This window comes from Manduca sexta, chromosome 12, assembly GCF_014839805.1.
Source record: "Manduca sexta isolate Smith_Timp_Sample1 chromosome 12, JHU_Msex_v1.0, whole genome shotgun sequence".
NCBI lineage: Eukaryota > Metazoa > Arthropoda > Insecta > Lepidoptera > Sphingidae > Manduca > Manduca sexta.
The window spans coordinates 8,219,702-8,246,445 of NC_051126.1; the positions used below are offsets into that span (position 1 = coordinate 8,219,702).

Below are 26,744 nucleotides of genomic sequence, written 5' to 3' on the forward strand. Positions count from 1 at the left end.
TTGTATCAGTTTTATAATATCACAGAAGGATCTTAACACATAAAAAATAAGAACTAATATTACCTTACTTATTTACCGATAAACAGCTGTTGGCACATTGGAAGCGTTTTTTTTCCAAATTCTAGTTCGAAAAAAGTAAATGATAGCCATAAACAAGTCATTTTATTCGCTCTGATTTGAATAAAAACGTACCTATTCGATGGTTTTATCTAAAATATTCAGTAGTATCCCCGAGCGTATTATCAAAGCGCTGGCACGTCTGAATTTTATGTATTCAATCATATTCCGTGGCCTCGCAAAAATCTGCACGGACTACTAGTGTTATTGGATTTCTGACTTTATGATGTTTTTTTTTTATGGGCGCTTTTATTATCATTTGCTATGCTCTTTGACCATCCAACGATTTTATTGGCAAAATTCTGGAGATGTCAACAACGTTTGAATATGATTTGAATGTTTTTGGGGCAAATAAATGTCAGTCTTTTTACAAATATATCTATAATACGAAAGAAATATGATAAAAATATATTAATGAATTACCATACTTTATTTAAGCACATTTAAATAAATAACAAACTAGTAATACCACTTGAAAATCTACTTATATGTAACAATAAAAACTTAAATTCATTTTCTTACGACAAAATAGAATAAATCTTATCTTTATTATTTCTTCTTAGAATCTTGTTTCTTCTTTGTAGCCGATAAAGTTCTGTTTAGAGTTTCACGAGCGATAGCGTCGTCTCTTTCTTCTAATACTTGGAGGAGTTCTGGCGACCATTGGGAATCTGCAAATATTAATTGTATTAAAACTTATTTTTTTAATGGATGTTTTTGAACAGATTCGTGCAGTAACACGTTCGGCCCAGCGCCGTCTTAATCAGATAATGGGATACAATATTTCCCATACAAATTTAATGTACGTTAAAATCGTGCTGCTACGTTTTGGCTTTAGACATACACTTTTACGTGTTATGGTATAGGAAATTGTCTATTAGAGTTCATGAGCTGCTGGGGTTGTAAAAGGTAGTGCGACTAAAGGCAGATTTACGATAGATGTGACAAGATGTTGTGTTGATTCTATTGAAAAAGTTATTAAACGTTACTGGGCCGAAAGTGTGAAGCTAGACTCGAAAAAGAGATTTTTGTACAAATATTAGATATCAAACAACGTAACAAATATTCAATTTTGTATGTTGGTGGAAATTCATTCATTTTTCTCCTGATTTTAAAAGACTAAACGGTCAAACCAATAAACGTCACTCACCTACGTAAAGTCTTTCTAGTAATTGACTCCTACACTTCTGTCTACCCAATACGTGAGTCTCGTTAAATAACTGCAGTTCACGCATTCTTTCCATTGCAGATTCGATGCGCGTGTGGCGTTCTTTCTTCGCGGCTTCGGTCATGTCAGGTGTTAACAAGACGCTGAAAATTTGATTAAAGTACTCGTCATTTAAATTTTAAGTCCATAATTGTATTTAGATTATATATAAATGACTATATTAAGTTTAGTATGAAACCTGTGGATGAGATGACAAAATTATTTTTCAATTAAGGGGTTAAGATATGTAAAACTCAACTTTATGTCGACTTTGGGCGTCCTGCAAAAAATAATATAAGCATTCTTTGTATATATTTTTCAAGAAATAAGTAGTTTAGCTTATGGTCTTTTGCACAGCTGCGTATTTTTTTTATTAAACACGATACCGTGAATGAAATCATAATTAATATCTGCCAAAAATCGCTCAACGGTAAGAATTTTACATCGTTAACATTACGATATCTCTTATTTACTTGAGTTAATATATTCTGAAATAATTCTATACTCTATTTTTAAATACACACTGCTTATATTTTTTTGAATACCGTTATATATAACAAAATATTTAATTATTTTTATAAACGCCTACTCAAACAACAGCTTATAGTAACAGGAAAATTTGCGGTTACGGCGCCGTCAGGCGCTCTAACAAATTGATGTCGACATCATTTCATCTAGGATATGTATATTATGTACTAAGTAACATTAAATATTTTAAAATATTATATACACTCTATTTAAAATTAGAAAACACAAATAAGAATTAAGAAATATTAACATGTGATTTGAACTTGGTCTAATTTATATTAAATGCCTTACCCTTCCATACTAAAGGTTTTGAAAAACTACAATATTTTTAGGTAACTATGTATATTTTGTCACTCGCAGTCACTCGGTTACTAAGGAAATTTCGGTGTTGCGATATATTAGAATAATTGGAATTTAGGTGTGGGTGGATGTTTGAATTATTTTAATACAAATATTGATATTATGGATCAATGGTCACTAGACAGAAGCATATGTTAGATTTGGTATTGCTGGCCACCATTTTGAATATTATTATTTCGGGCTCCGTTTTAAAGTCGATACCTGGACATGTTTGGACCACAAAACAAGAGTTTAGTACACACTAGAGCCGATTTTCGACTAGCAAGTTCTCGCAGTACTATATGGCATAAGAACTTTTAAACACATTTATCTTAGCGGAAATATTTTTATAAGTTTATACAAATGCGATTTTTAATTTAGTATGGAGACAGTTTGAGACCCTGAGAAGAATAAAGGTTCCCGGGAAAATATAAAGCATGCCTTTTATAACGGAAAACTTGAGCCCGAAGAACTTTATAACGCGGGCGGAGCTGCGGGCAAAAGCTAGTATATAGTATTTTCAAACGTAACTTTGACATACCTAATATTTTGATAATCAAGGATGTAATTGTACAATACCGTGTAGCTACACGTACCGCCATCTAGTTAGCTTTTGTGTAGCGCCCAAGGTCAACGCTCAAGGGCACTGGCCTCACTTCCATTCTTAAATCGGTTCCATTATTTTCTAAACTAATTTCTTGTATACCTAAATTATAATTTTAATGTAACTATAAGACTTTGTTTTCAAGAATCACTTACCTCAATTCTTCATCTTTTTCCTTCATGCAGAACGGCAAGAAGTATAAAGGTATGAATTTATCTTTCAATTGTTCTGGCATCGTGAGATATTTGGCTTCTTCCTCACTCTCAACTGTCATTTCTAACACTGAGAACATACTTTTCGTATAAGGGTAGTAGTAAATTTAACAAAGGCTACAACTTACTAGGTCTATAGAAATATTATAAGCACTTGATTTAGTTTCCATTAAAAAAAAGCTCTAAAATGATTCTACTAAAATGCTAACAAAATCTTGTTCTTACTTTTAAAATATATACAGTGTTTATAAAAAGAAGTGATATTATTGTAAAATATACGAGTTTAATATAAATTATTGCTTACGCCCACTTTCCGTTGCTGGCGTCGGGCCCTGCTGCGTTTGCATTTGGGGTTCTTCTTCTGAAATGAAATAATTTTGCATTTAAAATCTTGTTTTATTTCCAAATCAAAATGCAAGTTCCTTTTGTTACAGAAACTACATTTAGTAATGCAGGTAATAATATAATAGGCAGAGGATTGTTATATTATTACCTGTATTATAAAGTGTAGTTTCTGCACATAGTATGTTCATTACAATATTATTACAAGCTAATTTAATAAATATGAGAAAAATGATAAAGGTATTACTACTAGGTACTATTACAGAATTTTCCACAATTTAATTTTGGTTTAAATAAAACGATCTACATTATTTTTAATACAGTCGTGACTCCCATACTCTTTTCCACGAGGCTCAAGCTGAAAAATATTTCCAAAGATAACGTCAGCGTGCGACCCGAAACCCGCATTAGTTCGCAATGGCGACCTATGAGCGAAATCCTTTTAATGTTAACAGATAATATTATACTCTATCGTGATTCGTGGAGACATATCTCTTTCTAGACTAATGTTCATTACGCGTATCAATGTAAAGGACTATATAACCTTTATTTTAAGTCCATTTATGTGAGCATTCCTTCTATACGCGACCATAATTTACAATAAAAATAATAGTTGAAATAAAACTAAACACTATTTAACGGATTTTATCGCGGTTTTTTATATTATTATTTTCTCCCGACGTTTCGAAGACTTTGCAGCCTTCATGGTCACGGGGGGGACTGATGAAGGCTGCAAAGTCTTCGAAACGTCGGGAGAAAATAATAATATAAAAAACCGCGATAAAATCCGTTAAATAATTTTTAGTTTTATTTCAATGTCTAACATTCGCGTAAACATAAGAAATCAAAATAATAGTTATTATGTTTTGCAATAAAGGTAAGTGTATCCTTTGTTTTCATAAATAAATCACGTAGTTTGCGATCGACAGAGTAAGGAATAAATTATGAAGCTAGATACAAATCAAGTTTATTAATGTATTTTGATTTTTTATTATAAAAGAAACAATTAAACGAGTTACTAACACATCATAAAAGCCAAATAAAATAAAATGTGATAATTAAATGCTTTATAAAGAGCATGAATGTACACGAACGCACGCATCGTTATTGCAATGCGACTGTTTTTGTATAAAACAATATTATTATTTTCCTTACTTAGAAACGAATTGAAATCGCCTGCGAATTTCATCAGCACGAATGTTATTGATAAAAGCATAAGTTTGTGAATATGTTATAATGTAGGTATTTGAATTGTGATCTTTTTACTTACTTTTCACCTCTTCACCCTCAACTTCCTCTCCAAAACCTTCCTGAAATCATTAAACTTGTTTAGTAATGGTAGAATTTTTGAACTGCGAGAAGGTTCCATGCTACTTTTAGCTACTCTTCGAAATGGATTATTCAAATTTAACTTGATATGAGTCGAGAAATATTTGTATACACTTTAACTACACTTTAACTTACGAATAACTCACCTCAGCTAATGTGTGCACACTGTCGGATGGCGGTGGTGGCAACGCTTCAAGAAACTCTGCACGGAATTCCTTTCTGCAAAAGTAATAAATAACATTAAATATAAAGAACTTCAACTTTTTGTATTCGAATACACAAAATAATAAATAAAGGCTTAATACATCACGTAAAGTTGTTGCAGCTGATAAAGCATAACGGTACTGAAAGGTCCAATTGGCTTTAAAATATTGTACAGGTTTATTTAGCAGTATCTCCATTTGCCATTCATAATTAATTTATAAGTAATAAAGCAACCTTAATCATCATCCGTAGTAGTATTAACCGCAGAAGTCGATCCGCACCTTTTTGCTGTATATGTTGATTATGTAAAGCTAGCCACAACAACATACGCGTATGCAGAAGTAGTGGATTTGTATTTTAAGTGAATAAACATACATCAGTCGTCATGGCAACGGAATGATCACGCGTCGACAAAGTAAAAATGTTTATGTTTTATTGCATCTGTGTACCTGTCCGTTCTATTATAATCATATGAAATATTCTTCTAATATGAAAAACTTTATTGGTGTTAGTACTGAGAAAGTGCCAGCTTTAGAGTTAACCGATTTTACTGCCACCTGCTCTACTCTAGTTTTTACTCATTGGACAAATACGTCGAAATTAACTCTAAGCACGATTATAATAGTAAACGTTATTTTTAATACAAGTATATCTAGCCTAATTTGCGCTCCTCGTGCATTCCTGCCAGGTTCGTTAGCATCCCACATTTTCCTTGCAGTAGCGAACTCAATGTCTCTCTCATCGTCTCGCTTAGCAACAGCACCTCCACCATTAGCCACAGTACATTCCAGTTCTACGTATGCATCTCCAGGCTGCGGCTGATGTCCTGGTACTGGCGATGGAACTTTATCTTTATCCTTTGCTGAAGTGACCTTTGAAATGAATAAAGCAAATATTTAACAATATGAGGGTAGGAATTTACAATCCATCATGTAAAATTGAGTAAATGGATAGATAAATAATATCAACAGTATAAATAAATTTAAGTACTGATATTTTAAACGAAAAATGAATTTAGGAACTCGACATGTAGGTTCCTGGATTTTGACTCTGTGAAGTAGTAAGGAAGAGCAGTTTTACCTTTTCTTTTGCAGGTTTCTTAATGATATCGAGCTTGTAATCGTGTGAGTTGCGTACTTCGTCTACTCTCACCCACTGAGCCAACGTGAGAGGCCATCCAGTTGGTGCTATGACCCTGCCAAATATTATACTCGTGAATCATAATTATTACTTATTTATTCTATTACTTAGTTTTGAATAACCTTTAGATAATCATGAATGAATGACACCTTATCTCCTGTGTGAATTGCTGGATAAACGTGTATCGATTTTAAGAGTATATTTATATATTTTTTTATTAATCTGCATTCTTACTCACTTAACTTTTTAATTAATGCTACAGAACCACGCTGTGCGCATGAGATAAAATGCACAACATGAATATTTAAGTTCATATGTGTATAGCAGTACAATCATTTCACAAGCATAATATTTTACATCGATGATTTTATGTTACAGCAGGACACAAAAATCAACATGAATATTTACTTACTGAATCGTATATTGCTTCGGTTCCACCGGTGCTCCCTTTTGATCTTTCAACTGGAATGAAAAAGCGACTAATGTGATAATTAATATTGACAGATGAATACAAAGGATACATTTACATTATATTTACTACCTACTATCTTCTTATGTTGATTAAAACTATTATATTAATAGTGAAGTTTGTGATTTTAGTAGACGCATATAATACTGCTGTATAGAATATATTCAGTGTATGGATACTAGACAGATAACGCGGAACTATGATACTAGGTCACATTTACTGTGTATCATGACGTCAGTATAGCAGTGGCGAAAGATAAAATTTCCTTCAACCATGACACAACTTATAGGTACTAATAATATCCATAAACGCGATCTGGAAATCATTGTAATGATAATTAGATTTTACATAAATTACGACTGGGTTATATGGACCCTTCGACACTGCAGTATAGGTATTTAAAGAAACATAATAAGTTACATTATCGCAGTAAATTCTCTAAGTTAGCAACGAACATTTATGTCGTTATGATTTGGCATTTATTATCCGTATTTTTTTATGTACAATGATTACCTTACCTTTGTAGATGATTTATTTTTAGCAGCGATTGTTGGTTTCGCAGGTTTTGCTGGTGATTTCAGAGAACGTGCGCTCGTCAGCCCAACCTCTTTAACAGCCTGTATACGGGATGAAATCATTTTAACACCTACATCATTATTTTTGTTTTTTTTTTTTTGTTTATTTATACACATTATAATTATATTTCATAAATTTTAGTCTTACAATATTGTGTATGTCTGTAATTATATACATATTGAATTATACAAGTAAATTAATGATCATCAGTCGTCATTATAATTTTACTTGATCTTACCTGTTATTAAATATACTCAGAACAATACTACGTTTAAATGTGTCTCAAGCCACCTGTTTTTAGTAAGTGTATGTATAATATCTTGTACAATTTAGCTAATTGTCATAACGCCACCGGACAGTTGGAGTATGACAATCCAGAGAGACGCTGCACAGACATGACGCCTTAATTGAATCTCATTTACCGAGAGCTAATTTGAAATGTTGTGCTTATTTCGAGTAAATATTCAAGAAGTTGGTAGAATTATCAAATAGAAATTTAAATTTAATTTGTTTCGTATTACTTATGTATTGTATAATTCATAACTTTTGTTATAATAATAACCTAGGTAGGTCCTGTAATTTTCGACTTTCTTTATAGGTTAAATGTTAACTAGATAATCGTAACAACAATTTATAAACAAAACTAGGTACAGTTTTCTAAATATATATGTGACTAAAATATTATATGAAACTGGTTCCAACGATTTGAAACACTCTAAACAAGTAACACATTAAGGCACCGTTGCGGTTACTTTACCGTTGATAAGTTAGACTGTGACGTAGATCTCTTCTTCGCTTGATTCAGTTCTGGTGGCGGAGAGGGCTTTAGTCGTAAGTACGGCCAGTTTATTTCTCCCTTGCCGCAACACCGAGCTAACTCCTCCACTTCACCATTTGTTTTCTGTGTTCGCAGAACAGCTACCATCTCCAACTGGAACACAGATAAATCTTTTTCATGGTCCAAACGTTTTAGTTCATTTAAAAAGAAAGTTCGTGTTTACCAATATTTTGTAGTCAAAATTTCCAAACGCTCCAAGTCGAACAGTATAAACCAAAAGCGTTGAAATAATCTCCAAGACATTTATGAACATATTGAAAGAATTGTAATCAGGTATGTACATATCCAGCTAAAAGCTTATATTTCATTATAGATAATGACAAACTCACGTCAGGAGAAGTGGCCGCAACTCTGAAACTAACAGCTTCATATTTAGAAACTGAAATTTGTATGCCGCCTAATATATTTCTTCTGTTCGGTATAAATATTTCGTCTACATGCAGTTTATTTGCAGCGGGTAGTGACATTTCCTTGCAAGATTCGAAGTCGTTGTCGCAGATATGAAAGATGTCGTTGGTGGATGAGAGCACCGTGAGCTGCCAATGACAATCGTAATAGGTTCCTGAGACTTGGGCTAGGGTTCCGTGGCCCATGACTGTATATCTGTAAAGTTTGCTAGGAATTTATATCCAGAACAGCAGTTAATAAATATATTATTTCACGAACATTTCATACAATGTTTATATAAACGTGTAAGGACCCGATTTCATATATGGGGCGATTGCATCTTTTTGAAATTACGGGTGTTCTAATCAAAGTTTTTTATTGTTACTTATTAGACTACTAAACCCGTCTTTCAATTGGAACGTCCATAATTTCAAAAAGTCGGATATGCTCCTGTGTATGGAGTAGCCAACACTCTCCCACGGCCTACCCCCTCCTCCCGACCTTTTGACAATTATGTCATCAAAGTTTCTACCCTTATCTGTGTGTAACATTTAATTACGCATTTTCTTTTGAAAGCAAGTATATTGTCAGAAGATTAATTAATCTTCGTAGAGATCAATTAAGTTATTTTTAAATTTACGTTAAACGTATACAATTAAGTACTTTGTCCAATATTTTTTCGTGACAATCCAATCAATATTAGAAAGTATGCGTACAACAATTTAAAAGTCTTATTACCAAATCAAGACTTTAATTATATTACAAGACAAAGGTTACGTCACAAGAAACTATTTACTAACATACCCATGATTGTTAGGTGAAAAGTCGAAAGTAATATGCGCATTATAGACTTGAGGTAGTTGCATCCCAGTATCATTATTATACACAGCCAACGTGCTGTACTGAAGAGTGCTATGGACATCAAAATGCACTTTGACAGGAGCGTGACAATAGAACACTCCTTGAAAATAAGGGATCCATTTGCACTTGGGCGTGATTTGTGTGGCACCGCTGTGTTGCTGCAAGCCGTGCACTCCGCTGAGCGCCGAAGCGACGGAATAAGCGTATTTCGTGCCCGGGTACATCGCAAAGAATTCGTTCATCAAAGCCGATAGTACGTCTAAATTGCCGAACGCATTTTCCATTACCTGTGATAGGATTTATTGATAATTATATTTTATCAAAATAAATATTAATTGGATTTTTATGATTATGCTCATAATTGAAATAGGGTAGGATGCCACAACGAAATAATTTAGAGGACAAATCTGATATGCGCTTTTTTGTTAAGGATTTAAATAAACTAAATATAATCATAATAATATTTTCTATCACGTCATGTTAATTACTGTGAAACCATAAACACAATACAAGGCCAATTTGACATTGCGTTACTTAAAGAAACTGCATTCCTGTCTTCATGAAAATAACAATTAATAGTTACTTTCTCTGTAGACGTAAAATAAAAAGTCTGGGTTTTTAACAAAATAAATATTAATAAAAAGTTATTTTAATTTTACACGCTAAATTGACAAGTTAACACTACTCTAAGAATTTGTAGCAACAGCAAATCATCATACTTACAGTGCGAAAAATACTCACACAAACACCATATCGATAGTTAACTACTAAGTGATAAACCAGAAAACCATAAAACAAATCTATTCTTATTTTTAGGGAAATATTCGTAACTCATAGGTCATTTTTGGCACGATAATAGCAGAGGTAAAAACAAGATTTTGGTTTCATTTATTGACGCAATGTAATAATGACCCTGTATATCGCACATACATTCATTAAGAGCTACAATCTATTGTCCATCTAAACTTACCGATTTCATTACATCAGCTGTGAAAGTATAATGGGATGTGAGACATTTCCTAGCCCACGTTCCCCTCCAATGCGCTTGTATGTACGTTGCCGCCTCGTGCTTTTTAACAACTTTCTCTCGCTCATCTTTTAGAATACCACAAGGCAGTTCCTCAGTTGCTAATTCACAGATTTGTGAGGTAACTGGTTCCGTGGGGGGTGTAAGAAGTTTTTCCATTGTAATAGGATCTACTAAAGACTTTTCTTCTGCTGCCTAGAAATGAGAGAATATCAATTGTGGTGGATAATGTTGCTTAGACATTTTGAAACGGTAAAACCGTGTAAATGGATCAAAGGATCTGATACTAAGCTCTAAATGAGTTGAAGCCATCATGTGGCTAGTTTAGCCAAAACATAAATGATCTGACTTTAGGAAAGATGTTGCTGTCTCACGCCAACGAACAAGTGCTAACATTACTGGTGTGTTACCCACGGCCAGTGAGATTACCTACGTCACGACATCGTAAATGCTTTATAAGTCTGCAAAGAAAATTACACTAAAAATGTTAGTGCATGGTCTATGGTCACCTTCCTATCTTAATCTCACCTACCTACTTTCATCTTTATTAATTTATGATTGAAATCAATACCTGCTCCTCCATCATCGCTTCTGTAATCTCAATTTCTTCGGATTCCGGTATTAAACAATCGCATGGATCCATGTCGATAATATTTCTCAATGATTTCGGTGGCAGAGGCTTCGGAGGCAGACCAAAGTCAGGATCACATAAATACCGTCGCAGCACCATGCACACGGCTCGATGCTCAGCAGGTTGCAGTCTTTTTAAGAGAAGCGATTGCAACGCTTGCCTGAACATCCAGTGGACGAAAGCTATGTCATATCCCACCATTTCGGGATCCCAAGCTAGATCTGGTAGATATGACCTGCCGAAAAAATATAAATCCTGTTATGTTTTTTACTAGGCATTATTGTGGCTACGTTTCCGTGAAAGGACTCTTCCCGAATAGAAATTTATAGGTATTTTCTGGTCTAAAAAATAAATATATTCGTTTTTCAACGTAATGATTTATTATAACATTTTAGTTTTATATAGAATATTTTTATAAACAAAGAATCATCGAGAAAGATACAGGGGGAATCACAAATTTTGGCTTTTCCAATTATTTTATTTCTTTTTTTCTAACATAAATAAAAATTAACGCAAAACCTTGTAATATTGAGCCAGCGAATTATTGCCAAAGGCACATAATCACTTAATATAAACTGATAGATCTTGGTTGCTAACTTTCTACTACATTGATCGACTTACTTGTAAAATTCTCTATCAGTGGCTGTAATATTTGGATTCGATCTATTGATTCTTGTCCAGTTCGTGAAGGCAATGCCAAGGGCTGTCAGAAATTTAGCAGCCCAAGGACACTCTCTGACAGCGGCGCATTGGATTACATCTCGAGTGCCCAACAAGAGCGTTGATTCACTCAGAAGCATCATGTGCCAATTCATTCGGGAGTGCACCCAAATCCTGAATAAGAAATCATTCATTTACAAAAATTATACACATTCATATTATACAGCCTTGCACCCTTTTTTCAAAGGTAGGCAGAATAATGTCATAATGCCACATTTTACAAATTATCATAAATTTGTGCGCTGTAAAAAAGCAAGATAATACCTGCAAAAATGTCTTCCAGGTTGAAACTTAACTTCGACCGAATCGTATCCGCGCGTTGCCACAAAAGCCTTTGCCACCGGCAGTTCGCTGTCCACAAACCATTCAAACCTCTCCATGATTAGATAACCTGGTTCTATATAATCTACTACGGGCACACCGCAATTGAATAAGACCCTCGGATGTAGAACATTCAGTGATATACAAAGCTCATTTTCCTCTGGACCATCTATTTGTAAATACAGGGGTGCGGACTTCGGTGCAGCGATATCGATTGCTTTATTCGGAGGACCTTTAGTTATTCGAATGGGCGGATTGCTGGACGCCGATGTGAATTCATACATTGACGGGTAATACAGCATATTGATCTGTTTTACCAAGTTTTTTAACTGAAACAATACTTTAGATGTAAAAATAAAAAAATATATATAACATTTTATCGTAAAAATATACAATATCCTAGACACCTATAAGAATAGAAGACATAACGAGTCCCGGAGACATTCTGAAAGGATGCCCTTTTTGCTCATTCTTTTGGGAGGATTTTATCGTGTGAATTTTATTTTTATTATAATATTCAGGATTCGGACAATTTACCGCTCCTTCAGTCTTGAAAAGCAACGATATAAAGAAAAACGTTTTAGTTTTCTTTTTGCTTTCATACAAAAAATAAATATGTGTTTTTACGATGATATTTGCGAAAAAATCGAAAGCGACAGAACATTTATATGCATTAGTTTCAGAGAATTGCAATCACAGTGAGATGAATCTTTTCGCAGACGTTGCTAATTAATTACCTAGAGGCATGAAAGAGTACGTCTATTGATTTCAAAGAGAATCACCGGATCAAATTGAATCCATTCGCGCATTTCTTCTTTCAGTTGCTGATTCGCCGCCGATATGGCCGTGTTTGATCGGTTCAAATCTTTCGGATTTTTCTTTACCTGTTTCAAAACATTGTATATTAATGAAGATTTTAATAAATTCATATGAATTTGAAGTTGACAATACTGCCCCTGTATGGCAACATTGAAAACATTTTGAATAAACACAACCAGTGCACCAGGCGCAACCAAGGCACCAACTTTTCGCCAACTGTGTTCCATTCCATGATGTGATAGGGGGCGAGCCTATCGCCATAATGGGCACAAATTCCAGATTCCGGGCTGATATTGAGCACAAAAACCCAAATATCATTTTGACGGACCCGGGATTCGAACCCAGGACCTCAGAGCGCTGTCCTACCGCGCATGCAATACAACTACGCCACCGAAGCAGTCAAAACATTTTGAATCTCAAATAAATTACAGTGATATCTACCCTCTACCTTAAAACGTGAAACAGGAAAACAACAGGATAGAGAGGCTTTAGTTTTCATCAACAAAAACTTACCGGAGCATTGGTTTTGTCGTGCTCCTCTCGGAAGCCGAAGGTAATCTGTAAAACAAGAGGCCCACGTTGTTGTGAAACTATTTTCCCGATCTAGGCGGAGTTCTGGTATAGATTGAAAATCCCTGTTGCGCCGCGAACACAGCAGTAAGCTCATGTGAAGGTAATGTGACGTATATTTTGTTTTTCTACGATCGTAACGTGACGTTTTCAAATAACCGTTTTGGATCACTTTTAAATAATGTGGACTATGGATGCTTGTAAGATATATTTTCCATTGTCTTCATGAATAAGACATATTATCATAATAGATTATTATTTCACTTTCTATTTGAATTTCCTTTTCCTTATTATTAGGTATTGTGAACAAATATTATTCAGCCTAACTATTAGTAGGTACATTATGTAAGATCACAAAAAACAGTTTCTCTATTTCCAAGTACAATGAGACATCATAATACATTCTGTTTTTACTTCCTATTTGGGTGTCCTTATACTTATTATTAAGTATTGTGAACAAATATTATTTAGCCCCACTAGTACTTAAGGCGATACCTCAAAGTCCATTTTCATACATTTTGTTTCACCTTTAATCTGGGTAATTAAACAAGTATTGGCAAATAAAGAATTTAATACACGTCTAGTTAGTGATTAGTTCTCGCAGTTGAAAGAAAAACGTAAAAATAATTAATAATCATGGATATTTCGGCCTTTAAAATTTAATATGACGAAATTTTAAAGGCCGAAATATCCATGATTATTAATTATTTTTACGTTTTTCTTTCAACTGCGAGAACTAATCACTAACTAGACGTGAATTTAAATTCTTTACTTGCCAATACTTGTTTAGTTACCCAGATTAAAGGTGTAACAAAATGTATGAAAATGGGCCTTGAGGTATCGCCTTAATGTTTACATTTAGAACTTACAGATTCTGTGCTTTGGACGTCAAGAAGATGAGGCGCGTACGAGAGTTTCAATAGACCGTTTACTTTCAAGAACCTGGTGCGTGGACAGTCGTAAGCTTCGTAGAGACCGTGTCTTCGTGCCCAATCTACCCAACGGTAGTATTTCCAGTATGCCACCTCTGATAACAAAGAGTTCTTTAAAGATAGAGATTAATGTACCTACTATTAATTTAAGAAGTCCTTCATAATTAGTCAACAATAATTCACACTAGTACATGTTCTAAATAGCTCGTTTGTCGTTTCTAATACTTAATTGGTTTTTAAAATTTTGGAAATTCACATTTAAAAGTTATCTCATTTCATGTTACTGAAGAAATGAAATACATTCAAAGCATTGTAACGAGTAGTAATCAGAGAAAATAAATGAATAAAGATAGAAAAATATTTTGTTTCTTTTACACTTAAAGGTAAATAAGTGCGATAAAATAGCTAGTGTATATTCATGGTAAAGAGACTAAAATACCTGGTTCTGGAAGTGGTTTCTTCAAAGGAAGATCTCTAGCCATGGTAGCAAGGAGAGTCATCTCGTGTCCCGGCGTGATTCCCGGCAAGGCATAAGGAGGCTGATTCTTTGTGTCCCCGATAGTGATGTAGACCATAGACCCTCGCTAGAAAATAAATAAATGTAGCATGATCAATAGTTCAAAGGGCGAATTAGTTCGAAAGCCTGTTGTGTTTGTGTAAGCCGACACGAGTCAGGCTATCAAACATAGCCATGTTAAAAAAAATCACATCCAATAAATCTAAAGAAAATTTAAGGGTAAAATATATTACCACATTAATATTTTTTGTTACAAAAACAAATAACTTTATTGATCATTTATTCATAATTATTGTTTTGTTAAACCAACAGAATGTTATTATCATTTTACTTTTAATTATTTAAGTAAAAAATTAAACATTAGTTATGTTAACAGAGTATAGGTAAATATACAGTCCACAAAAATGTTCACGGACTGATTTTACTAAGATAACATAATAGAGGAGGCGCAACAATTTAGTGATTAAGTTAAGTTGTTATACGCTAATAATTCTATAATTATTGCAAGGAATATTTGTAGTCTCGAATTTGTGCTCGACATGGCGATAGGCTCGTTCCTTATCACACCATGCAACGCAATACACACGGCGGAGACCAGTCGCAACTGGTGCACCACTGCCAACCTCTTCGAGGATTAAAGGAAATTCGAATGGCAATGAGACGTAGGGACCGGGCTTTTCATCGGTACAGGAGGGATCGTTCGGAGGAAAACTGGTGCCTTTTCAAAGTTGCAAGAAATCGGTGCAATCAGCTGGTGCGTAACGCTAAACGCCGTCATATTCTTAGCAATATATCACTGTCTACTCCGGCCAGTATCTGGAGATTCCTCGGGACTCTAGGTATTGGCAAGGATAAAATTTAGATTCCTGTGGGGTGACTATTGGTTTGGATGATATTAATCGTCATTTCTCTTCATCTACCCTGACTGATCACCAAACCAAGCGTCGCACCATTGGTTTCTTAGACGGTCTCCCTAGGCCTAATATCAACCATTTTCAGTTTTCTCCAGTTTCGATGGGTGACATCAAAAAGGTAATCCTTTCCATTAAATCCAATGCGACTGGCTGCGATAACATCAGTCGTCGTATGATAATCCCTATCCTGGATCACCTACTCCCAGCCATTTCGGACATTATTAATGGCTCCCTTTCCTCTGGCATATTCCCATCTCTGTGGCGGAAAGCCATTGTGATTACTCTTCCGAAAATTCCTAACCCTTCCCTTGCGAAAGATTTCCGTCCTATATCCATTCTTCCTTTCCTCTCCAAAGTGCTTGAGGCTTGTGCACATAAACAATTGTCTGAGTTTGTGCACCTGAACAACCTGTTGTGCCCACTGCAATCCGGTTTCAGACATGGTCACAGCACTACAACTGCGCTACTCAAAGTGACTGGCGATATTAGGGCGGGCATGGAGGACACCAAGGTCACTGTATTGGCCTTGGTTGACTTCTCGAACGCCTTTGGTACCGTCAGCCACGACATCCTTCTAGCCATCCTCTCCCACCTCATGATCTCTCCTTCGGCTCTGGATTGGTTCTCGTCTTATCTTCAGGAACGCCAGCAGTTGGTGCGACTTGGCGATTCCTCGTCCAGTTGGTGCCATATAAACTCTGGAGTCCCTCAAGGCGGCATACTCTCCCCATTGTTGTTTTCAATATTTATCAATCTCTTAACTCAAGAACTTCAGTGTGCGTACCACCTGTATGCCGATGACTTGCAAATATATTCTCAGGATGGAGTCGATAGCGTATCCGCGGCCGTTGACAGGGTGAACAGGGACTTAATTAAGATTAAAACCTGGTCCGACAATTTCGGTTTATCCGTGAACCCTGTGAAATGTCAGGCCATTATTGTAGGTAGTTCCAGGTTGATCAGCAAGGTGGATAATACGATCATTCCACCCGTTAGATTCAACGGTACAATCATTCCTTGGAGCTCTAGTGTACGAGATCTCGGTCTGCATATCGATTCTACCCTGAGCTGGAGGCCCCAGGTAACGTCAGTCTGTCAGAGAGTCACCGGTACCCTTCGTGCTCTTTACCGTCTGAAGAACTTTCTCCCGCCCAAGACCAAGACTCTGCTGGTGCAATCCTTAATCCTTCCTATAATCGACTATGGTGATGTGTGCTATTTTGATCTGAATGCAGACTTACTCAACAAACTAGACCGACTTCTAAATAACTGCATTCGATTTGTGTTTAACCTCCGTAAATATGATCACATTTCGGCGTTCGTTGCGAGCACTAACTACTTTATTCTCTTTTCTTAACTCCCCTACTCCTCCTACTTACTTATCTTCAAATTTCCAATACCTCTGTAATAGTCACGATAGGAACCTTCGCTCAGCTAACAATCTTCTCCTTAAATGCCCACGTCATAGCTCTGACTTTACTCACTGTTCTTTCGCTGTCCAATCTATTCTTCTATGGAATTCACTCCCAACCGAAATCAGATCGTCGACCACTCGGTTTGCCTTCAAAAAAAGAGTTCAACAGTTACTGCTGAATGAAGCGGAATAGTCACCACCTTAACTTATAATATTATGTATATATGTATATTTATACGTATATGTTTATATAATTATAATATGTATTTTATGTATTTTGATAGTTACAATGTTACTTATATTGTATTTATAGTTATTATAGGTATTCTATACATACCTTCTTTCTCAATGTCACATTACCGTGATGCACCTACCTTGATTATCTCTGCACCACCCTAAGGTTGACTGGTAGAGAATGCCTATGGCATTAAGTCCGCATGTATACATTTGTATATTAAGTGCAATAAAATAAAAAAAAAAATAAAGGCCACTATGTGTGTGTGTGTGTGTATATGTTTGTGAGTGAAATCAGTATATAAATTTCTACACAAAAACCATGATTAACTTGTTTGAATAATCGTCAACTAACAAGTTTTATCCGAGAGTTCCTTATAAACTTCGTGTAATTGAATTTACTTATGAAAGGGCTTAGAGGTTCATCTTTTCAGCTCATCATAATTCCTTAATAAGCAAACCAGAGTTTATTCTTCCCAGCAGAATACCCAACTTAGTTTATTATTCAACACGATGCACAAAACTTAGATAGTCCATCTCAACTTTTTCTTGTTCGCAACAACAGTGGATCAGGAAGCAAAATATTTTTCAACTTTTAACTGAATAAGTCGGCACGGAAAGGTCCTTATGGCGCTAGGTGGGTTATATATTAATTGCTATTGTGGTTAATTTAGATACTTGCCTCTATTGAATTATTTTCCACGTTTGATTGAGTTTGTTTATTTTCTTTTGCAATTTTTAATTTGTTTTATTGTTAATTAATTTTCGCCTACTCTCTTCTATGTATGTATTACCTATTAGTGGAAACTGTGATGTATTAAGAACCATAATTTACATTCATTTATTTTTAGTCATAATTTGTTCTGTTTGTTTCCCAAATAAATAAATAAATATATGCACAGTTCGGATGGAAACATTTTAGACGTCGTAAAAATTATCTAAATAGTAATTAGAATTTAGAGACATTATTTTATAAACAAAAAAAATCTAATATTGCTTTGTCAGGCTATATACATTCTTTTGTTAAAATTCGAATATAATTGCGATATTTTAACGACTTCAAAAAAGAGAGGAGGGTATCAATTCGACGTGTATTTTTTTATATTTTACCTATGCATTATTAGATTATGCCAAAAATCAGAGTAATAATCAAATATTATACCTATATATTACCTATATTAGGGACTGTCAAGAATAATAAGTAAGTTAGACTAAAATTTCAGAAATTCTTAGGTTTCATGTTATTTTGTTTAAATTTTATAGAGCTTACCTTAACAACTGTGGTTTCTTTAGCAGCTACTTTCTTTGTACTTTTAGACTTTACTGTACTTGTTAATGTATCGTCATCGTCATCCCATGCAAATACGGGAATTTCTGACGTAATTAGGTACCATAGTTCCTCCAGATCTATAAGTCAATTCGAAAATTATTTCAACTAAACTCCTTAAATAAAAATAAAAAAACTACAACTAGACAATTGAGAACACAAGAAAGGTTTTTTAGTAAGTTTTCCTATTATAACTCGGGCATTAAATTGTTCAAAAACGGCTTGTATTTGTAAGTTTACCATTCACATTATTTTCTATGTCTACGTTAAAAGTGATAAAGGGTGGACCTTATAATTTATGTTTCAATTTGTGCATCATAAATAGTATTTTGGTGGTTGCTGCATCGGAAGGAGCTAGGATTTTATAAAGAAATATTTTGACATAGTGAATAGAGAGTGAACACACGTAAAAGCGGGCATATGGAGCAACATGTACGTGAAATTTCGATCAAGCTCCTAAGTCAAGATCTAAAAAAAGTTACATAATAATTAAGTAACTTTAGCAAGACGTATCAACATCCAAGTACCATTAAGGTAAAATAAAATTTAATATTTATGGGATCTGTTTGGGCTTGATAAACATTTCAGGTCTTAATTTTACTATTATGTGTTTTCTAAATACTTTTAAAAAGAAAATACTTTTACACGGAGTATCTAGGATCTTACCATTAACGTTATAAGTCAAATTAACGCCGCCAGTAAGTGAGTGCATTATATCAAATTCTGGCATAGCTTCGTCTTCCAAGCTATCGGTATCCTCGTCGGAATTCATGTCCGGGGCCGCCAGCTTCAAAAGCGCCTGTTCGATTTTAATTGGCAATTATCATGTGTGTATACATAACAAATTATACGTAGGCGTTTGTATGCTATTTTTATTTTTGTAATAAATAAATTTATTAATTTTGTTAGTGATGTAAAGGCTAGATGCTTAGCCTGGTGCATTGTGTTTTTAACTTGGCGGTTGACATTATAATTTGAGGCACAGACTATTTTTCTCATTCTCATTATTCTTATATTGATTGCTTTATTGCGTCATAAAGTTGCTGTATATCAATGAAGTTCCTCTGTTATCAACTATCTTCGCTGTCTCATAGATATAATTCTTGGTATTATTATTATGGAATTGTAATAATTTTGGTGTTGTTATATGTAAAAGAAACATGTTAAAACCGTTATCAAAACTGTTATAAAATAGTCACATTATTCGTAATTATATCAAAATAGCTTCTGCACATTTGACGCATACACTAATTAGTAATAATTAATAGGAAATCACAAACCGGCTACATCATTACATTTACTAATCGACAGAACGGTATTTCACAAGACGCTTGCAGTAAAATAATATTTTCATCCATTACTTTCATAGTCATTTACGCGGACTCGTCTCAAACTGAGTCAGAATTCCGCAAGACCGCATCACTCAATTTAAAACAAATTTGCGGTAAATGAGTAAATAAATCTTCAATTTATTTTTTAACGCGGGACGCATAAATATTTTCGGGCCCTTTTATCGTGTTGAGCCCTTGATAATGGCAAAAGTTTTGGAAGCTAATTGAATATTTATGGGGTCTGTTTAAGCTTGATAAACATTTCAGGTCTTAATTTTACTATTACGTACTTTCTAAATTCGTTTTTGTTTTGTATTGGTGTCACAATAGTTGTAATGGTAGGTAAATATTTATTTCCAGACGGGCGTTGCTGGAGACAGTGCATCAATATTTTGAATCAATAAGAAAATTATTACTTAAATCTTATTTTTTCTTTTATTATTTAGGCCTTAATATTCGTAAGGCTGAACATTTTACCTTGACACTATAGTAGCTTAACTGCACGTGATAAGTTGAGTCCAATAATTACCTTTACTGTTTGTGGACCTGGAATACTACTTGGAAAACAACTTTTTCAAAATGTGGAATTTAGAAATAATAAGAATTAAATAAGTGCATGGTCTTTATAATCATTGAAAATGTCAGCTTGTATTTAACATCCATAGCGATTTCTATAAGGCTCTTAGTTCATTATGTACATGATGTTCGTAATTAAGGAAATATTCTGATCTTTAATAGTCGCTTCTCTTTAATTACGCAGGTTAGCTAATGAGAGAAACACTTGAATAATCAATAATAATTCAATTATGTTGCTAACCTTTTCCATCTTTACTTTTATTATATACTAACATTTGCTCGTGGTCTTATTCGCGTGAGAATATTCCCGCAAAACGAATCCCACTATGAACAAAATTTTGTACACAGGTATAAAAGTAAAAACATGTCCTAATTTTGTGCAAACTTTGTTGAATTCCATGCAACAGTGTTTCCGTAATAGCCAATAGACATTCAAAATTACCTTACAAAGAAGAAGAGGCCACAAGTAAACCTCATTCGCAGTAACAGTAGTGGGTACTGGCTTCATGCCAGGCTTGGCGGTAGTTGTGTGCGTAGAGAGAGGAGAAAATGGGAGAAGGGGGGAACCAGTCGCGTCCACCGGTACCTGGTCGCTCACCCAGACGCATCTCCACGCGCCGAGGTAGAACAAACGAACTAGATAACAACCTGGACAAAAGTATTGCTATGTAGGTACAAAATTTGGAGAATAAAATATTTAAAAATGTCTACTGATATTACCTGTTGTGTATTGGGTGAAATGGACAGATCTATAGAAAGATTTATAAAAAAATATGGTTGCGGTTGCGCCCGCCTGAGAAAATCTTTACAGAAATCGAAGCCCCATTGTGTACACTCAAGTGTAGCCTTTTTGAATCAGAACAGGGCCTATCTGCATTGACCTAGGTACGGGCTTAGACAGCAGACGGGAAAATATATGTCACCGAGCTTAACGAAACTCCACACTGGTCTGCACCACACTAGGCTCCTGACCTCCCCTGACCAGCACCTCTGTCCGCCCCGTAACCACTAAGGCTGTCTTTGAAATGTCGGGAGAAACTATAATATAAAAACCGCGTTAAAATCCGTTCTTTATTTCAATGTAGAGTATATGCAATACTATAAATGTCTTTCAAGATTTTACAAGTCTTTTAACTACATTTGAAATGCAATAACTTTAATTAGTTTCCTGCTGGAGTAGCCGCTTTTATCTCTACCCTTTTATATGCAAAGCGAAGTAAATACCACATTTTATTAAATATCTTTAATTATCCGTTGATTTATAATTCTAGGAGTGAATAAAGTAGTAATTCCGGCAAGCAAATTATATTCAACATTCTCAATCAAAGGATTTATTGTTGAACATCGGGCTCCTTTAAAAATTTCCAAACCGACGTGTTAAAAGCGGTCTGCAGCTATGAAAGAAATTATAATCTATACTAATATTATTACTACTAGAGTTTGTTTGCTTGAACGCGTGTATCTCAGAAGCTACTACACCAATTTTAAATATTTTTTAATAATAGGAAGCTACATTACTCCTGAGTGACATAGGCTACTTTGATCCCGAAGAAATATTTATCCCGGATAAAAGTTTTCATGCTGACGGACCCGCAAGCAAAAGCTAGTAAAGTATAAAATCCAAACCAAAAAATTATTTGGACCCTAGCTATTGTTCACAAGGTTCTATATTACCAATATTCCAAGTGATACTATTTATTTTTACTACCAGTAATAACATCCGAGCGCTCCCAATCGAAAAACGTTATTGCTTTAATAATGGCATATGAAAATTTGTAATGGACGTCCTTTGTAACGATATGTTTCCAGTCAGATATCATATTATTCCCTGGGTCCCCCGCGGGAAATATGCGCGGAATAATGAATAAAGAACAAATATATCGATTTAATGGACGTAGAATGTCACAAATTGATGTAATTTAACAAAAGAAAAAGTTTTTGTAAGTTAAGTTTGTCTGCCAGCCCAATATTTGAAAAAGCTTTAGAAGGTTACCAGTTTTGGACAGCCCTGGTCTGTGTTGCTGGCCACCGCCGGGTTTCATGCCTGGTGAATAGATGTGGTACTTCGCTCTCCAACCTTCAGGAGCAAAGGAAAACACAAAGTTTTCCCATTGATGCTCCACCTACAAATTAAGCAACTTAAGTATTAAATATCATAGGTTTTTTATCATAATTAAGGCTGCTTCTAAGTTCTAATTGCTTGGACCGTCGTTGAAAATTTATAATCTTCTATACATATAGGAAAGTACAAGTACATACTTGTACCTACAATTACATAATTACATACATACCTACTGTACATTTAAGACAAGCAGAAATTACACAGAAATGAACTTTGAACCTTAGGCTAGTCTAATTAGTACATGCAAGTAAATTTATCATACAAAGTTGTTTGTTAGCTTTGTTACCGTGAGCTACACGGTTTTAATCTAACAAATCTGATTTTAATTGGCAAACAAATGCCAACAACACGGCAGCGATTGATGAATGAACTGCAAACAATACAGAGCGTGTGTGTGCGTTGAATAATCCATATGTTTGCTCGTGGTATTTATCAAAGACTTTCTCAAATTATAAATTAAGAAAGACGGTGTTTGACACGCTTATTTTACAAGGTTGATGCGATTTTTTAACGTAAAAATATAGGAACTTTCTTAGACGAAGTCTCAAAAAGAATAATAAAATTGTATACAACTATAAAGTTATACGTAGTTGTAAATGATTAAATGTTTACGCACAATAAGGCCTTCGACCCTTTCCAGTATAAAACATGCAGACATCACTTTCCTGCAAAACGACGACCTTAGAAGAACTTGTGTATGACTGAGCTGGATATCCGTACTGACCATCTTGCCACCATTGTTTTCCTGTTAAATAATGTAATATCATACAAAACCCCACAATAATTTCACTTTACGTACACTTTTTAACAGGATTACTAGCCCGGATAGCCGTTCTATTGACTCTACACACACTCACGATTTTTATTCCCAAAGGAGAAGGTACAGGCGTAAGCAGTGCATCCACTTTCCGCCGTGTGATAAGGGAGCGAGTCCAACGCCATAAATTCTATACACCGTGCTGATACTGAGTAAAAAAAACCCAATATCACTTTGCTCGGCCCGGAGATCGAACCAGAGACTTCAGCACTGGCGGCGTTCTGTAATACGCCATCGAGGCAGTCGACTATTGACTCTACCACATTCAAATAAAAATACATCATAATAATATTATAAAATCAATATCTTTGGTTAAATGCATATTATCAAAATCAAAACGACTGGCTTATGCTAGGTCCAGATGTATAAAATTTCCGCGAACATGGGTATGTAGAGAACCATCCTAAGAGTGTGCAAGTGCCTTTTATCATTCAAAACGACTTTTATAAACAAGCTATCTTTTATTTACTTTTAGTCTTTTTAATTTTCGATAACTGGTAATTTTAATATATGTATATTATTTCTCTCTTAATGCGAAACATGCATTTCGGCGAAACGAACAAAATATCAAAATGTTTTACAAGCCCTTTTATTTCGACACGTGAATATCGTGTATCATATTGAAATGAATAATTCTGCCTTTATCGATATGATCCTCATATGAAACAATACAATATGGACATGTATGATTGGGTGCACCTACTAGGTGACAAAAACTCGAATGATTCGGTGCGAATTTTGAGATGTCGCATGAAGAATCTTGTGATTTATGACCCAAATCGGTAAACATAATTTTTATATTGAATATTTTTTTTGATGGACGTCACTAGCTCCCTGTTCGCCTGATGGTAAGCGATTCGACCGCCGATAGACAGTGGTAACACCATTCAAAACCTTGAATCACAAAGTATTGTTTGGTATTCCACTGCGTTCGCCAGACATGATATGTTAAGTCTTATTATTTCCAGTTCACACTGGCTACATGTTCTTTAAATCGGAAAACAACAGTGTGTACATACTGCTCCTTAGCCGAAGAAGTAAACATTGCGGTGGTATTTACCAAGGCGGACACACATATTAGAGACTTACCACCAGTAAAACTGTGATGTGGTATTGCGTGGTGTTTCCGAAAATCATGTAATTTGTATGAGTAAACTACACCTAAAAGGGAATAGATATATTAATAATAGGTAATTTGCCTAACTTCGTTCTCTAATTATAAGTACGTATATAATTTTTTTGCATACCGTTGAAACGGTGAAACATGTTGCACATGTAAGATATTTAACATCATAATTTATACCATGTTTTATGTAAAATAAATTGAAATTGATAAATTAGTTGTTTAGGTAAAGGAAGTTAGCGCTAAGGAATGGCATTTGATATTTTTCCCGGTGTTGCTGAAGTGCATTGTTGATTGGGAATCCCATCAGGTTCATGGATAGTTCATTATTTTATAACAAGAAGTTCAATTTCTTTTTATTTTATTAAGGAAAAATAAAACAGTTGTACATTAAATACGATGAAATAAGCATCAAACAAAATAAAATAATAGTGAAATCGGTCCAGCCGTTCACGCGTGATGGCGTGACCAACGGAAATAGGGATTCATTTTTATATATATATATATATATAGATAAGAATAGATGCATTACAAATATTTACCTCAAATACAATAACCTCTGCCTCCCATCGACTCATAGCAAGGTCCTCGGCTCTCACCCACCCGTGTAGATATTGACGGACTGATCTGGGCAGTGGTTGCGTCTGCTCGTCCACCCAAACGTGATCTGCTGGACTTTTAGCTGCTATTTTGCTTACATGAAGTGCAGCTCTAAATGCCGCAGGACCCTTAAAATATCAAGTTTTTTGTTACAAAATATTGTCAGTAGGAGTAAATAGGAATAAGGAGGTGAGTAATCTCACTTAATTTTAGTTAATTGAAAATTGATCTTTATTCGGTCGATCTATTTGTAAAGATAATAATAAAACCAATTTCACACCATTTGTCCCTATTCACCCCAATTAACCACCATAGTTTCTACATTAAACAAGATAGTATTCTGATTTAATCATTACAAGTGAGTTGATTATCATTCCTACCGTACTGAATACATTTATGTTACGTATTTGCAAGCATAATGAAAAATAAACAGGAGCTCAAACTTTAAAATATTTATCTTAGGAAGGAATATGCGCTGAAAATTTTCTAAAATCAACGGACATTAAGCCGAAGAAACAGGATACTAATAAAACATGACAGGGTAAGGCTAGTGCTCTTGAAACGCGTATTAGTTGAGACATTTTGCAGTATTTTTCGTATCGTTTTACAGAATAATCTTTGCTTAACAATTTGTCAACATTACGAGGAATTTTTACTTCTTATTTTGTTATGTTTGGATATTTGCTAGAAGTAAACAAGGAAATAACTTCACGGATTTGGATGAAATTTAACGGGTAGACCATGTCCCTAATTAACAATGTCTACTTTTTACCCTGGTAATTTGCTCCCATAGGAGATAATGGTTTTTTAATCAGATTTTTTTAAATAGTGGCGCTGGCGTCATGTTGTGTATTAGAGACTCTTGTACCGGTAAAGGTTTTTCACGCGGGCGAATCCGCTATTAACACCTAGTGTATTATAAATCTATTCAAATAATGTGATACCTAAAATTGTCTAATTAAGTACTTATTTATATATGAATATGATATTTTTCTATAACGCTTAAAGATGCGGTCGGAGGCGAAGGCGATCGATATCGCATTGGCGATTAAAAAAAAGACTGATTAAATTACCAGCAGATTTTGCCAATTTGAAAGCTTACTGTAAAAACTGATTAGTGTAGGTGTATGCTTGACGCGAGTGGGATTTCCTTAAAGAAGAATTTAAGGGTAAATTTGAACTCACCAGTCCCCAAAATTCTGTTTGGAGTTCATTATCTCGAAACTCTCTGAAGGGACACTCTGTAGGGTTCACTTCAAAAACCATCATGCTTCTACCAGAATCTGGTGCCTTTTTGGACATGTTTGCTTATTTTAATAATAACTATAATATTTAGACTACTAATTCGCTTATTTTTTAATAAAAACTAGCACAACTCAAGCAAGTTTATTATTTATTTTTCAATCTGACGTTTGGTACGTCTTACTAAGTATATTTCTTACTCTATGCACATCACAATCTAAGGATTTATATGTAAAATAAGTATTTATACATTATTTCATGTTATCTACTTTTCATACTTAAGTTAAAAAAAAGATTCCACTTCTGTAGAAATTAGGAAATATTAATGGAGATAACAATATAATTATTATTTCT

General features: G+C 34.6%; 1 protein-coding gene across 1 annotated transcript; it reads right to left on the minus strand.

Annotated features, from left to right (window-relative positions):
* Positions 1-552: 552 nt before the first annotated feature.
* On the minus strand, positions 553-26,523 carry LOC115441548 (androglobin). Its single transcript, XM_030166369.2, has 28 exons — positions 26,334-26,523; positions 25,091-25,276; positions 23,225-23,353; positions 22,480-22,609; positions 20,929-21,134; positions 19,246-19,378; positions 18,523-18,659; positions 14,613-14,757; positions 14,111-14,268; positions 13,185-13,229; positions 12,635-12,736; positions 11,796-12,181; positions 11,433-11,645; positions 10,752-11,046; positions 10,124-10,375; positions 9,097-9,440; positions 8,235-8,508; positions 7,825-7,998; positions 7,010-7,108; positions 6,435-6,484; positions 5,963-6,077; positions 5,540-5,754; positions 4,825-4,897; positions 4,620-4,659; positions 3,312-3,368; positions 2,951-3,077; positions 1,268-1,428; positions 553-788 (listed from the first exon to the last, which is right to left on the minus strand). Exons 1-28 carry the CDS (start codon positions 26,448-26,450, stop codon positions 667-669), a joined length of 4,485 nt encoding a protein of 1,494 aa, XP_030022229.1. The 5' UTR covers positions 26,451-26,523; the 3' UTR covers positions 553-666.
* Positions 26,524-26,744: the final 221 nt, after the last annotated feature.